General features: G+C 45.1%; 1 protein-coding gene across 1 annotated transcript; it reads left to right on the forward strand.

The window, feature by feature from the left end:
- Window positions 1-755: 755 nt before the first annotated feature.
- On the forward strand, window positions 756-2,041 carry EV420DRAFT_1481620 (uncharacterized protein; the record flags this gene model as incomplete). The annotated part of the gene is made up of 7 exons (XM_060469788.1): window positions 756-888; window positions 1,159-1,201; window positions 1,282-1,296; window positions 1,442-1,551; window positions 1,612-1,736; window positions 1,795-1,970; window positions 2,023-2,041. 7 exons carry the CDS (start codon window positions 756-758, stop codon window positions 2,039-2,041), a joined length of 621 nt encoding a protein of 206 aa, XP_060328568.1.
- Window positions 2,042-16,892: the final 14,851 nt, after the last annotated feature.

A 16,892-nucleotide genomic window follows, 5' to 3' on the forward strand; every position in this document is an offset into this window, starting at 1 on the left:
GGGATGCCGGTTCAGCTGGCACCATGTGCGTCGACCTGCCTGGACCTTCGGTCACTTGGGCTGAGTCATTGGGTCACCAGGCCCATTGCCCAAGCCTCACGCGCTTCCTGGCTAAGTCCCACTGGAACAACCTTGCTGTGCTTACATGTTACCTTACACAGACTTTCCTTCTTGTGCAATCATGTATAATAGTTTGTGTATTGGAAAAATACACTTTTATATGCGTTTTCAGTGGTGTACGCCAGGCAGGGGCATATCACTTGCCCAGCGATACTACAATGATAGTAGCCACAATTTTTTGGACTCGAAATGAGAGCAGGCTGTTAACGAGGTTCATGGAGAAGGTGCATATGATGTATCCTGCTGATAGATATTTGAGATGACCCCTGCTGCAGATTCCATGCTATGTTTGCCCCGGGTCACTAACTGGATGTCAACCTAGTGAAATTAAATGAATCCTATTAATATGCTGCTTTGGTGGCATCGCATCTATCCCCACCTGCAAGAATATGTATGGTAGGCTATGATGGTCTATTTTGATGCCTCTAAACTTTGCGCCTGAAGAACGCGAACACCAGGAAAGTATTTGTCTGAACAGTGGGCTAGGATGCTTCTGCAGGAGTGGTGCCCATTTTGATTCCGGTTTCCATGTCATCACCTCGAACTACTTACTGACCTCCTGTGATTGTATATAACTAGTATCTTTGCAATACATTTCAACTGTCATTGCTTCCCTTGTATTTTGTCAATATAACATGAAGAACAACAATCCGGAAATATCTGCTTCCAAAGGTCGTACGAAAGCAGACAAGGCTTCTGATGGCAACATGGACACGGAATCGTCATGGCGCGCACACGGTGTTATTTTGGGCTTCAGAAGACACGTCGGTGAGTAGCTAGGGGGGGTCAATGATGGGCGTACACATCAGGCCACCAGTAGTTGATATATCACACCGTCATGGTAGGTACAGTGCATTGATATATCATGACAATGTATAAGATACACATTTTGATATATCAATTCGTTAGGTACCCTTGCAAACATGTCACATCTGACATACCCCTGAGATGGATGCATCACCATTCAATCACATCAGCAGCTGTACAAAAGTACCGCACTCTCAGTACGACCAGACAAAGACGATTGGTTATATGTAGATCATGATGCAAGTTTAACGTTGAACCTGAGAGCTGGATTTACGTGAGTGGAAGGGGGATGAACGAATGTAGAGATGGACTTTACCTGCAGTGAGTTGGCATCTACTGTCTGTCATATGATAGGAACATCTGCCAGACGTATGTTTTCCTATGAGGAAATGCAGGACAACAAATATCAAGTTTAATGATGGTCAAGATCCATCACCATTATGATGGTACGGGAGGTCAGAGAGGATCTGCACAGAATCTGTGAATGGGGTTTTCCATGCTGGGTCTTATATAGGAATCACACGAAATCTAGGAGCCATATCGAAAGTTTGAGTGCAAGGAGATGTGAAACGACAACAACAGCCTCGCTTCCTGCATGTGTCCTCGTTCACCCTGATTATTACGGTAGGCGCTTATCAGTTCAATCACCTGGTAAATATGCCGCATGCCGTTCTTATAAATCAGACTCTCACAATGCCCCTTCTTTCTTCCCAACCATCATGTCCACTACAAAGTCCAAACAGTTCATCGTCATTACAAAGGATGAAAAGAGCGTTTTCGCTTTAAGGGCTAACGTATCCAAATATAAGGTCTGTTGTTCTGAAGTTCGCGATTGTATCCACCCTCACTCGCTCCCTTCTGGTACAGGCGTTAATCAATACCATAATCAGCCATTTTCCGGGAACTCCTAGAGATGGAATAACGATTCAAACCAATGACTTAGCCATCTGCGCCGGAAGATATGTCAATATTCCACAAAACTTGTGGTCGGCAATTATCGGCAAGATCGATAACATCAATGTCTCTGCTCCGGAGGCTTCCGAGTGAGTTCGATGTAGCATCTTGTTTGTCACTGGCATTTTGAAATATGATTAGCTTTTATGACCGTTACTAAATAAGGTCAGGAAGCAGCATGGCCTGCAACCTTGTGCTGCAACAGGTTGATCCTTGTATAATACTTATGTCGGAAAAGTCCGAATTCAGGTATATGTACATATTATGGTGCTACAATGCTATAATTTCCGAGCAACCCTTATAGTCCGTGATAAGAAACAAGCCTGGAACGACAATTTTCATTATACGGACATGGCTGGATTATATTTAACACAATAAGGCAGGGAATAATGTCAGTTTCAACAAGCCAACCTGAAACATAATGTGTCTGATAACAACGTGGAAAATTTAAGTTTTTATTTCGCATTTATGGCAATTTTTCGTTAGACCTCAACAGCTGTAAGGTTAGTAATAAATGCAATTGAGAATGGGTGAAAGTGAGTAAATTTATTGTCTTGGCTAGCCCAATTATTCATGATGAATTGTAGCTCCAGGTTAGCGCAGCATAGAGCATATATGATTCGATGGACTGTATTGACAAGCTTGTATCGAGACATGTAACTAGCCTTTCTCCTGTCCATTGTTCTGGGGATATGCTCCTGTTGCCTTGTTGTCGACATTTGATTCCTTACATCCAACTTACATCTACATTGTACGATAGATGGGCAGCATCAATACCAATTTTTTTCCCTTCCTAGCTTATGCGCAATCCTCTTTAGTTTGAGATATATAATGATTCTTCACAAGGATGTGGCTGAGCGGGGTGCTTGACATTCGGTTGCTCAGAGTTCGAATCCCTACACCCTAATATATGAATTCGACAAACCCTTTTATTCAACTCCACTTGAGACTCGAGTTGTATGTGCCGTAGATGCTGTTCTCTCTTAATCTATTCTCTTGGTATGTACGTGTTTGGGCATCATTTTATGACGAACAGAGAAGTGTTCACCGAGGGAAAATGCTAGTAATCTGCCATTTCCAGATGCTGATCAAAGAGTTGGTGCAACGCGTAATGCGTAACGTGACACTCACCTTTCTTCCGCTGACCACCACGTCTCTTAGCAGGAGTCTTCTAGCTCCCATCGCATCTTTGTTCGTTACATCTCCTTGACGACACGAACCGAATCTGACCCCACTATGATGCCGAGATGTGGTATCATATCCAACCCTTTCACCGATATCTGGATCCTAGTCCCTGTCATGGAGAAGTTACCTCCTCGTTGGCGTAAAGACTGACCTTTGTGTCATCTCCCTTACTCAGCAGTGAGTGACTCTCTGGGCTAGGATCAATCTGGCGAGGCTTCCCGAAGCAGTGAAGACTGTAGTGATCATTGATTTCTGGCCTTGATCACCATGGCCGTGAACTAGTAGTATGTACATATTTTCCTTCTATTAGGATTCTTACTCTGATTTTACATAAATTCAGACGTCCATTCTGATCGGTTACGCATAGTGTTTGTCGGAAACCTCACCAGTTACGTCTAGCGCTTGCTGATGACCTCGTTAACTACATCTACAACTGTTAGCACCCTTATGGATCCCTTTTGGTGGTTAGAACTCGCTTTACAGACGTACTTGCTTATGGCTTTGGTTTTACTTAAGTATTCATCAGCTCGTGTATTAACTCGAATACCCGGATTCTTAACAGCCAGATGATCTTCGGCCCAAGAAATACCACATGTAATATCTAGCATCGATGGGAAAAAGGTCGTGGCATCGACATCAGCTAGACACGAGGAATCGAACCATCGCTAGTGGTGTTTCCCGATACACCACCCATGTCCAAATACTACGAAGAAAGAACGTCTGTTCCTCACCTCAGCGCCCAAAGAGATTAAAAAGAATCACTAGAGACCGAGATCCGGCCGGTTTCACCAAGGACGATTTGGGTAACCTTTAAGTAGAACAACACGTAGCTTGCAATAAAATTCCTGGTGCAATCGTTGATTTGAATATGGGGAATTGAATCCCGACTCAGTACCTACTCATTACGTTGCCTACCACCAAGCCATAACCCGCTGGTGGAAAAATCCATATGGCATCACCTTACGGTACTTGCATTGATACAATCCTAGCTAGCTATACGCCAAGGTGCTACAGCGTACGGAATAAAGTACACTCTGCTCCACGTCAACCTGAAGCTAAACATCGTCATGAGTAACAAGCCCGACAAGACGATTAAGCCGTTTACCTCCGCTCGTCCCTTCTAGCCTGTACGAAGAGAACAAATTCCTCATTTTTCACGTCTCCGACACACTGGAGGGGATAAACGCACCACCACCACTCGTTTGTGGAATTAACGGCTATGGAGATATATCGCACCTCCAGTTCGACAAGAGGAAGATGAATGTGGCCTCGATGTGGACCACGACGGGCGTTTAACCTGCGAGCTATCTTTACATGAATGGAAGAATGATGAATGGATTTGGAGACTGACATTACCAGTCTGAAGTTGGACAATAATATCCGTGGCAGGTCGTGGCGAAAGGTATATTTTCCGAAGACAAAATCCAGAATAGTATCTTTGACGAGATTGTGATCTACAAGCATTTTCATGAAGACGTGAAGTGAGAGATATTGACGAACACGTATTCAGAACATGCCAATGATAGCTTCCGTGGTTATTCTAGGATAGAACAGTCGGGGCATCATCGAACGTCGGTGTGCAAGGACGCGTGAGAAGGACATGCACATCGTCGTGGGAGAAATGGCGACTGTTGCGGGGCACGTCATACATACATCTATGACGATGTGAGCGAGAGTGCGAATAATCAGAGAATACGTACTTAAAGGGCTAGCACAACATCGCGTCCGCCTCCCACCACCACACGTCCCGCTAGAACATCAAACGCAGTTCGAGCTATAAAAGCCCACTGGTCTCGAAGCTAGCACTCGCAGGTTCGTTATCACTTCCCGGTACCATGCATGATTTCACCGCGTAGGGCGAAGCTAGAGGTATTCGGCGCCGGTGCTGGTTGGCTTCGAGGATAATGCATATGCGCAATTGTGCAAGAGTGCTAGTGAAGACGGCAGTTGACTTTGAAGTCAATCGTCGCGCCGATAGGAAGACGAAGCCTACGTGACGGGACGAGAGCCAAACGTTTTCTTCACAAGGTCTGTGATGAAAACATTGGACACGGTATAACACCAATAGGGCTGAGAACTCACCTCGTTCTGGACCGTGCCGGAAAAGGAAGATCCAACAGTGTTCACCATTGCTAAGCATTTTAGACCAAGACATGACTGGATTCACAGCGCCAATCATCCAAGAGAAGACGGAGTGAAAAAAGACGCATCAGAACTGGAAGACCGTCGCTTAGAGACGTGGTGGTCGTGGGCAGAAAGGAGACATCGCGTTATGCGTGACAGTCAGTAACGCGTTTTCCACGTGCCTTGACCTGCCATCACTCTCCGCACACCGACCCTCGACGCAATCTTTGCAAACTGCCCTGCCAACTTATTTCAACATCGTGAGCATTGATACGCTTCCACTACACTTGGATGGAGCATACCTGCCAGCCGGGGAAGGACTGAGAGACTGAGGGACCTCTCAACAGAGAGATTTCTACGTCCGACTCAAGATAGGCTTGGTTATTTGAAACGGAGGAAGGAGGAAATTGAATGCTATGAATTTCTAGTACGTGGTATGTCGTTGTCACAATATCAAGCTGACTATATGCGCGTTGACAGATTTCATCCTGCTCGCATCTCCTGGTCTGACCGGGGTCCGGTTCGGTCTAGGTTCGGCTATCTCCCTTGCGTGCGCACAGTTCTTTAAGGTTTACGTTTACACCGCACATGAACACAGCACATTTATCAGCATGCTATAATGGTATCCCTGTGATTTCGTCATCCTCTGTCATATGTATGAAGCAGAGACGATCAAATCCGGCTATGTGAACACGAGGCGAGGAGTGGTGATCGAACCGAGGTAAGAATGATTAGAAAGAATGTGTGTCGTTAGGGAAAATAATGGATTCCAACGAGGATTCGTGAGGAGACCTGAGAGGTCCAGTTTTAAAAACAAAAGAAATTGGAAAGCGTGAAGAAATTACCGATATAGAAAGCCTGTGAGTGTGAGGCTATTACGGGCTGTTAGTGACGACAAGCGCTAAGCGTAGTCTTCACATTGGTGTCGGAAAGCCCTAAAATGAGCTGAGAGTTCCTAAGTCAGAATTGTTCTACAATATTCTGTAATATTCTAGCATCAGTATGAAGAATAAAGAAAGTAACAGAAAGTACGAGCAAGTCAGTCCTAAGACCTAGAAGGCCGAGTACGGGCATGTGTTCACTCATGCGCCGAATCAAGGGATATTCAATGTACCTGACAGTCATAACGGAGGGCGTCTATTAGTTCAATCACCTGGGAAGATGGTGCATTCCCTTCTTATACAGCACCCTCCTACAATGATCTTTCTTTCTTCCCAACCATCATGTACGCCATCCAGTCCAACGGCTACATTATCATTTCAATCGGTAATCACAGAACCTTCGCTTTTAGGAACCAAGTATGGGATTACCGGGTCTTTTATTCTGAACTTCACAGTCGTATTCACCCTCACCTGCTCCTTCCTGGAATAGTGGCTAATATACTACATACGGCACTATTGTTACGGGATGCCTCGATGCGCTTGGGATATAGTCATCCAAACAAATGAATTGCCCCACTGCAAAGGACAATATGTCGATATTCCACCCCATCTGTGGCCAATAATGATCTCCCAAATCGATAACATCCATGTTTGTTACAAACGGTGAGTTCTATTCAGATCTTTGTTTGTCATGGGAATTGGTTGAAACTGATTATACTGTCGTTCAATGATTAGATGGTGGCAATTAACATGCCTGGGTTGATCCTACGTATTCAGTCCCCGCCATAGGCCACGGCTGGTATCCAAGCTCCGCTCCCCTTTAAAGAATACATTTCGTCTCCCTAGTGCTCGTAAATGATAATACAGCAATTGATCTCTGTTCACTGTTTTCCTTCAATATCCATGGTTTGAAAAATATCAGACACTGGATTGTTGAGGTTTTCCATTCTAATCTGAAGGGCTCTCGGGTTGACCAGAGCTGACAATTTAGGCCCGCGCCTTGTAAAGCTGTATACGTTGTATATTTTTATCACTCACAGCTGGCATGCTCAGGAACAGGTTACAGCCTCACGAGATGCCTCAAAGATGCCTGGATGCCCTTCAAAATCAACTGCTGTTTGATACGAGATATTTGGAGGATGATTCGACAGCTTATTTGTTGAGCCTGAGCGTGCCAACAAAGAGGTAGCGATGGGAGTGGACGATGAGAATAAATATAGCACGTCATCGATGCTAGATTTGACATGTGATATTTCTTGGGCCGAAGATCATTTAGCTGTTAAGAATCCGGGTATCTGAGCTAATACACGAGTTGATGAATACTCAAGTAAAACACAAGTCATAAGTGAGTACATCCGTAAAGTGAGTTCCACCGCCAAGAGGGATCCATAAGGGTGCTAACAGGCAGTAGTTGTAGTTAACGAGGTCCTCAGCAAGCGCTAGATGTAAATGCCGGGTTTCTGACAAACGCTAGGTGTTACCGATCAGAATGGACGCCCAAATATGTGTAAAATTAGAATAAGAATCCTAATGCAAGGACAATATTTATATACTACTAGTCCACAGCCACGGTGACAGTATGGGTGTATCATGCTCGAATATGTGAAAGGCAGTGTCTACACCGGTCCTTCTACACAGAAATGCCACTAAATCTGTGAGCATCATCGTAGGTTTGAGGCACGATAATATGTGGAGCGACACACACATCATTTACAGAGAGATTATTCTCACTAATTCGCTCACAAATATCCATCTGGATATGAGCCCGGCATAAGATACATGGAAAGAAGCGTACCTAGAGATCCAGCACATTCTTGTGTTCGCCTCTTACCTCCGTATGCCTTCACGAAAGGCTATTCAACGACCAGACAACTCAAACAACCGCAGGACTCGGGTCTCAATTGAGAACAAGTGTCAAGGCCAGAAGTCAATGATCAGTACAGTCTCCGTTGCTTCAGGCAGCGTCGCCAGATTGATCTTTGCCCGGAGAGTCATCTGCTGCCGAGTAAGGTCGACGATGCAAGGGTCAGTCTTCACACCGATGACGAAGTCAATTCTCCATAACAGGGACTAGGATCCAGACGTTGGTAAAACATTTGGATATGATATTACATCTCGACATCATAGTAGGGTCAGACTAGGTTCTTGTCGTCAAGGATATGGAACTTACAAAGGCACTATGAGCGTTAGAAAACCACTGCTAGGATACGTGGTGATCTTTGGAACATTGACGAGTCGTGTTGCGAGAGATGACAAGAGCATGTGAATGGTAGTTTCCATGCTGAATCTTCTACAAAGAAATGAAGCTAAATCTGGGAGCATCATCAAACAACGACACATGGAAACAACGTACAAATCATTTACGGAGGAATGATTCTCGTGGAACATGGCTCACGAGCGTCTAGCACGATGTGAGTTAGATTTCGGATAAAGAGACGGGATATCGTTTCATTATTTTATAACGCAGATAAGTATTCGGTATGGATGTGGGTGTGAGCGCAGGACTGAGTAAAGGTGATGCACTGATTGTAAGGGATACGAATTCCATACGGACCGGTTAGCTACGTCATTTCTTTCTTCCTGTTTACCTATGCCTTCGGACTGCTACGTATGCGCCGTTTTCGGCCTTTTTGCGGCTTAACCTTTGATTTTACCTTGCTGCTGTGTCTTTGACTCGACGTACTCTGGCTAATATATGCCGATCGTGCTCTGTTCTCGGGTTGAAGACCCTCCTTAAGGTAGAATCCTTTACACTGTTAGCGCAAAGGGGCTGGTGAAGATGAGGACAGTTGTCGCACTAATGGGAAAGAAACGTGTTCATTCCAAGGCCTAAGATCTAGAAGGCACAAGTTTTGGGCATGGTATAACGCGTATAAGCCGATAACGCACCTCGTTTAGACCATGCTACTACAGGGAGATCCTAGTAAGACTCATAGAGCTGGTAGATCCTGATCATCCCGGGATCATGTCGTGAACGATTCGGGAAGATGGAACGAGACAAGACGCGACGGGAGCTGCATATCTAGATAGCCGTCATTGAGACGTGGTCGTCATCGACAGCAAGGGAAGTGTCGCGTTATGCGTGACAATCAATGGCGCTTCGCACGATCCTCTTTGATTGGCATCCGGATCCGGCCGATCCCGAGCGTCTCCCTCCCATGAGCACTCTATTCGCATTAAACTTAGATGTCCTCTCCTGTGGACAGTGATTTGAAAGAGAGAAAGGAGGGTACTTTCAGTGCGCAGCATCAAAGGCCTCAGGCCTCAGGCTGCAAATCCAGTATGCGCCCCGTATCCCTCATGGCATGAGCTGACTATAGGTGCATCTGCATACTAGTCCGCGCTCTCATGCTCCCTCGTGTGCGCGCACTCCTCTTCCCTTCCCACCAGTAGAGATGTTGCTAAGTACACTCTATTCACCATGATTTGCTCGTCACAGTCATTATCCCGTGAGTTGGCGTGAACACGCACTTTGGCAACGGAGGTTTATATTTCTGCCTCCTTCCGAGCCTTCCAATAAAGCCACTTTTTCACACATCCGTACAGAAACAAATACTCCTCCTAGAGACACTCAATGTTGTCATTCAGACTAGAAGATCGTTTAGTATGATAAGTATACCTGGAACGGTAAAATTCCATTATGCCTCACTATCTTTATCGCATCCACCGTCCAATGGCTCGTAGCCCAGAACTATCTCAATGGATTATTGACTACATCCATCACGTTAACAGCATTTAAGACTCGGTAGGGAACAACGTACGACCGCCTTTTAACACAGTACGGAAAGCGAAGCTAGGAAGAGGCGAGACGAGTAAGCCACGTGCACGTTCAACGCTAGTGAGTACTCCTTGAACGACATAATCTTCAATGTCCGAAAATTGAAAGGAAGAACTTGAGTTGACGAGGCAAAGTACCATCGCTAGGCATGCAATCTGAGCTCGCAAGGAATCGCAACGGATATGAGGGATGCAGGATGCTGAAGGAATGGGCCTCTTGCCACGGATACCTTTCTCTATTCCTTTTGATTTCCTTTCTGAAAAGTACCATTTTGCACACTACCAATACTCGCTGTAACGAAATCCATAAAAAAACCCTATATTTACAACATCAATGACCCAGACAGGGAATCGAACCCGGAATGGTGCACACTATACCAGGTCTGGCATTCCACTCTCACTTCCGAAAGCCACCATCCTCGCAATCAAGCAAGGATGAGCGGAAATTCAACCCACATCCTCACATGAATTAGAAAAAATACACACATGCGAATCTATTCATCATGGGGCGTGGAATCGAACCCTGATAAGGTCAACCAAATGAACGATAGCTCCTCAGCCACATCCCCACAAAGATCAATACACGAATTTATCCAGAAGGAAGGTAGCTCGGACGTGGATACTCCAAGTCTCCTTTCCTCCAAGGAAAACACATAACCGAGTCCTAATCCAGTATCTCAGGTTCCCAAGCAACTGAACGAAATCGACTTATCGAACCAGACGCTCACTTGGCATTGGGAAAGACCCACCCTGTAAACAAGATGCATCCTCAGACCCCGAATCCCTAGCAACAAAAAAAGGTCACCTATCCAATTCAATCGGTTAGTGGGAATCGAACCCTTCATCAGGTAAACACGGCAGGTTAGCCATGCGTCCGTGAGATGAACTGAGAAATACAAATTCATGGGAGGACCACATCCTGTCATCTCTTTTGAAGTAGGAAAATGTTGTGTTTATACTCGAGGATTCTTGTACGAGTAATCGAAACCTGACCAACTGTTCAGAATAGCAACCCATCTCTGTCCGTTATCCAGTATACCTTGGGTGAAATAATCAATTTGACTTGTCCTTGAGGACGAGCTCATAAACTGAAAGAGAAAAGATCCGCACTGACTCGCTCTTTCATTTACACATTGCAAGACCTTTCAATGTCCGTATCTAGCAAAAACTCCACTATCACTCAGGTCACTGAATCGGACATGTACATGTCAGTGACCAAGCAAAAAGTGAAAGGGACAAATATGTATTTTACCAATACCAGTTCAGTTGCAAAACCAGTATGTATTCCCGTTACTCAGATGCAGGGGATTGAACCCTGGCATTACACAACAGATAAAGCCGTTACGCGATATAATCTGTGCTTCATCTCGCAATGTTATCCAGTACATCCAATTTTCGTATGCGGAGATGTACTTGCTTTGAAATTATTCCGTACAGAAGAACGGTAATCCGAGGAAGGGCATAGGGATTCTAATATTTTATCAAAAGATATTTTGCATGTTTATTAACTGTTCGGAATATTCTGATACAGGGAGTCGAACCCCAAGATGTAGTTTTAACTATTAGACCAGAGAGGGACAGCAGGAAGATGCACATAACGCATGGAGCATCGGGTTTACTTGGGAGTAGCAATAATAGCAAGAAACTACCAGACATCCAAGAGATTCAGTCAGGAATCTATATATTTTCGTTTCTGAATCCTCAGGTGCACAGATTCAATGACTTACACACATCGAATTGGTGAAATCTAAAATTAATTTTCTCTCTTCCGACTTAATTGAGATTTAAGGAATCGAACCTTAATCCACAGGCATACCCAGTGGACCATATTCCCTATACATGGGGTGCACAAGGCTGGCGGTTGACCGACTGATTCTAAATGCAAAGTGTAAATGCAATGTGCCTGACCATTCATTAATTATTGGCCAAGATTTTCCATACGCCCAGTATCGTTTACAATTCTAGTGTTCGCTCTAATCCAAAGACCGTTTTCAACACGCAACAAGCATGACATATGGTGTGAACTTTTAAGTGGAGCCGGCGCTCATTTCAAATGATGATTACGTACTCAGAGATGAGGAATTTCGATATTGAATCAGGATACATCCAAAGTGTTAATACCCAGGTCAAGCAAAAATCAAATGGGGAGCACATCTATGGCACACACAAGTCAAGTGGAATCAGATAAAATAATACACCAATCATCATCTCTTATCAGGATATAGGGAATCGAACCCTGAGCAACCGAATCCCATATACCTCACTGAGTAATCGGGATAGACAAGAAGATAAAGATATTTACTTCCACTCGTCGAGTCGAATTCTGGACATCCCTTAACGGTAGGACGAACGTAGCGCATCTGACACGCCCCGAGGAGGAACACATAACCATTCAATCACAGGGTCGGCGGCTGTCCAACCCAGATGGAGACAATTACCTATACGTAGATCATGACGCGGGTTCAATGGGTTCAACGTTCAGAACATTCAACCTGTGAGCTGCCTTTACGTGAGTAGAAGGCAGACAAACAAATTTTGAGATTGACGTTACCTGAAGCGAGTTGACATATACTGTCTGTCATATGATACGAATATGCTTTCCGGTGACAAAATGCGGGATGATGAAGCGACAGTTCTCATCGGCGACCATGGTGATAAATACAGGAGGTCAGAGTGCATGTATCTAGAAGACGTGAATGGCGGTTTCCACACTGGTTCTTCTACACAGAAACGGCACTAAATATACGAGAATCATGAAAGGTTCGAGTGCATGGACATGTGGAAGCGACGTACAGATCATGTACAGAAGTATGATTCTCGTGGGACACAGCTTGCGAGCATCTACTACGATGTGAGCCAGGTTTCCGAAAAAGAGAAATTACGTACCTAGAGGGCCTGCATATCGTCTCGTTCATCTCCCACCTCTGCATGAAGGCGACTTGAAGACGGGATGTGAGGTCAGTCGTTCCGTTGATGGGAAAATGATGCTTGCATTCCAAGGCTGATAATCTAGACGGAGAGGGCATGGGCAAGGTACAAAGCGGATGGGCGAATGACACACCCGCTTTAGACCATGTCGCCGTAGGAAGAGTTTAATGTCATGGTTGATCCAGGCCATACCGGAAATAGCGTTGTTCGAAAGCCTCCAATCGTTTCATGGGAAGACGGAATGAACAAAGACGCGAACAGGGCTAGAAGGTCACTGCGAAGACACATGGTGGTCGTGGGAGGGAAGGTTCGTATCGCGTTACGCGTGACAATTAATGACGCGTCGCTCTTTGATCGGCCTCCGGAACCTGCCGATCCCGAGCATCTCCCTGCTTCTGCTCGTACTAAACTTGTCCAACCGCGTACAGATCAAGAGAATAGACTATTCGACAAGGCAGCCTATCCTGGACTCAAGGTGTGGACGTTGATCTGAAGAGAGGAAGGAGGGGACCGTCACAGTGTAAGCCAACTGTATGCGCATCTGCAGACACTAGCCCGCTCTATCATGTCTTCCTCATGCGGGCTCACTTATCCAATCCTCCGACCAGCAGAAACGTTTATAATCACGCTCTATTCACAGCCGGGTAAGTTAGTCATGCTCTTTAGCTGATATGTAGAGACAATCTGGCGTAGATGCAACAACTGCATGAATAAGCACTCTGGTGACAGAATTTCATACATTCGCCCCACTATGAGCCTTCTAAACCAACGTTTCATTCACTCATCTTTTTTGAATAGACCTTTCACATACAAACTGACAGGAAGGTATTAGTTCACCGTGTTGCAAGATATACTACTAAGACTTCGTGCGAAGGTCATGTCATACGTCGCCTAGAAATTGTCTACATGACATGCAACGCTACATATCTTGCCGGCCTCTGATCTTATATACTAACTGAGCGATCCTAATGGTTCTACAACTCATAGATAAGATGTTAGGTCATACATCGAACGTTAAAATGGCGCAAGGCATCACTATCCTGAGCTCATCCACCATACAACGACTCGTAGCACACAGAACCATAATCAGGCTTTCTTCACCACAGATATGGTGTGAACAAAGATGAAGACTTACCTTGAAGCATTAGCAACTACCTGGTAATGCAGAAACGTACATAGAAACAAGAAGAACTCAATTTATCGAAATTGAAGGAAGGTATACATCGTAGACACAGTTAGGCTAACATGGCATCCACAAGAGCATCACAACATTGGAATTATGACCCAAATGAAGGACAACAAACCAAATCATATCCAGGATATTGTCTATTGCTATTCCTTACTGCAAATTCCCATTATAAAAGTCGAACAACCCATAACGATATCCATAAAAAGTTTAACATTGTCATGTTAAGAACTCAAACAGGGAATCGAACCCTGAATGGTGCACACTATACCACCTCGGCCATTCTGTCCTCACTCTCAAAGAATATAGGTCATCAAAAACAAACAACAACAAGCCGCAAGCGAGACCAAAATCCAACGGTCACGATTTACACATCACAGGACCAAGAGCCGTTTGTGTTTAGCAAAGACCCCACTCTCACTTAGGATACTGAATCGGATATGGACACCTCTGTCACCGACGAGAAAATGTTATCAGGTAAAACATGAATGGTAGTACTTATTGAGCAATACGACACCAGTCGCAAAACCATGTATTTCTGCCATTCGGAGGCAGGGAATCGATCCCCAGCATTATGCGCAACAGATATATCCATTACACGATATCATCCGTACTTGCAGCTCACAATGCTGTCAGATTTCCAATGAAGAGGTGGTATACTTAGCAGCTCTGAAATTATTCCCTACTGAAATACGGCAATCTGACGAAGGAACTAGTGATTCCAATATCTTGTCAACAAATATTTTGCACGTGCATATACTTCCATCGATCATTCTGATAGGGGGAATCAAACCCCAAGATCCATTCCTAACCATTAAACCAGAGAAGGACGGAATGAAGACCCAGATAACGCATGGAGAATTGAGTTTACTTGGGTGTAGTGATCGTAGCAAGAACCTACCAAATAACTAAGTAAGAAAGTCGGTTTTCAATCTCACCATTTTCGAGTTTGAAGCCACGGATCAATTCGAAGGAATATAAAAAGACCAATTTCGGAAAGGTTTGATGGTATCTAGGGAATCGAACCCCCCACAGCCATAGCTGCGAGACTATACTCCCCACAAATTAAAAGCACAAGATGAGCGCCGTTTGTAAATGTGAAGCTCGAGTGAAATTTACTTGGCCACTCATTGCGGAAGATTTCTCATATTGACACCCGGTACGATCTACGACGCTAGTATTCCCCCCAATCAGAAAGCCATCCACACCCGGTAACAAAGCAGAGATGTGATGGCGACGGATTATTTAATCTGAAGCGCGTTCCATCGAGTCACCGGAATGACGAACTCATATTAGGAGATGAGGGATCTTAGTCTCACAGAGTAATATATCTGAATAGTTAATACACAGACTACGCAAGAAGAACGACATCCACGGCTCACACAGGTCAATCCGAGTCTCAAGCGGAGTTGAATAAAATACAGTGATTTCGAATTCGAACATTGGGATGTAGGGAGTCGAACCCTGGGCAACCAAATGCCAGGTACCCCGCTTAACTATATCCTTGCGGAGAATCAGTATATACCTCGAACCAAGAGGAGTCCGACTACACATGCACTAGGAAGGGAGAAAAAATGATATCGACGCTGCCCATGTACCAGCCAATGTGGGCGTAAGGGATCCAACTTCGACAAGGCATGTTGCGCAAGGTGACAGGAGCGCATCCACAGAACGATGCTGGTATATAGCTAGTTACATGCTTGGACGCAAGTTAGATATAGTAGTCCATCGAATATTATACGCTCGGCTCCGCTGCATTCACGATTCATGGTGAGTAATCGACTCGGGATAGACGAGAAGATAGAGCCCTTTACCTCCACTCGTTGAGTCAAATTTTTGACATCTCTTAACGGCAGGACGAACGTGTCACAACTAGCATGACCCAGAGGATGAATGGATCGTAGTGGCTACCCAAAAATATCGCACTGAGTACGACCAGAAGAATATGATTGATTACACGTAGACCCTGATGTAGATTCTATCTGTGAGCCGCCTGTACGTGAGTAGAAGAAAGACGAACGAATTTTCAGACTGACTTGACCTGCGGCGAGTTCACATATACTGTCTGTCATATGGCGTGAACACCTGCCAGACCTATATTTCCCGATGAGGAAATGTACGCGACCGAATATCAGGGTTGAACGATAGTCGAGGTCCACTGCCATTGTGATAGTACTGGAGGTTGAACAGTATCCACCCAGAACGTTAAACAGCAGTTTCCACGTTGGGTATTCTACACAGAAACAGCACAAAATCTAGTAGAATAATCAAAGGTTCGAGCACAAGGACATGTTGAAACGACGTACAGTTCATTGACAGAGGCACGATTTTCATGGAACACGGCTTGTGAACATCTACCACGATGTAAGCCAGGTTTCGGACAAAGAGAAGGCACGTACCCAGAGGGTCGGCATATCGTCTGGCTTGTCTCCTACCTCTGAGTATACTCCTGCAAGAATATCGAGTGTATTTCCGGTGGGAGTAACCATCGAGCCGAGTTGAAATCATGACGTGTATTGAAACAGGGGCTACCATCTCCACGTACGGAATTTCAAATCTAGTCCTAGCCCAGAGCGAGCCAATATGCGTGCGGCTTTGCATAAGGGCGACACCAAGACGGGTTGAAGTCAGTTGTTGCGCTGATGGGAAGGTAACATCAGCACTCCAAGGTATATGATCTGGACGGAGAGGGTTTCGGCAAGGTACAAAGCGAATAGGCGAACGACACACCTCCTTTAGACCATGTCGCCGTAGGGTGAGCCTACGATAGAGCTCAAGGCCATTGTCGACCGTGGTCGGGCTGGAATCGCGTCATTTGTATGTCGGCAATAGTTCCATGGGAAGATGGGACGAAATAAGATGTGAAGTGAGTTAGAAGGCCACTGGTAGGAGACGTGGTGGTCGTTGGCAGAGAGGTGAACGTCGCGTTA

This window comes from Desarmillaria tabescens (assembly GCF_030435595.1).
Source record: "Desarmillaria tabescens strain CCBAS 213 chromosome Unknown EV420scaffold_27, whole genome shotgun sequence".
NCBI classification, from domain to species: Eukaryota; Fungi; Basidiomycota; class Agaricomycetes; order Agaricales; family Physalacriaceae; genus Desarmillaria; species Desarmillaria tabescens.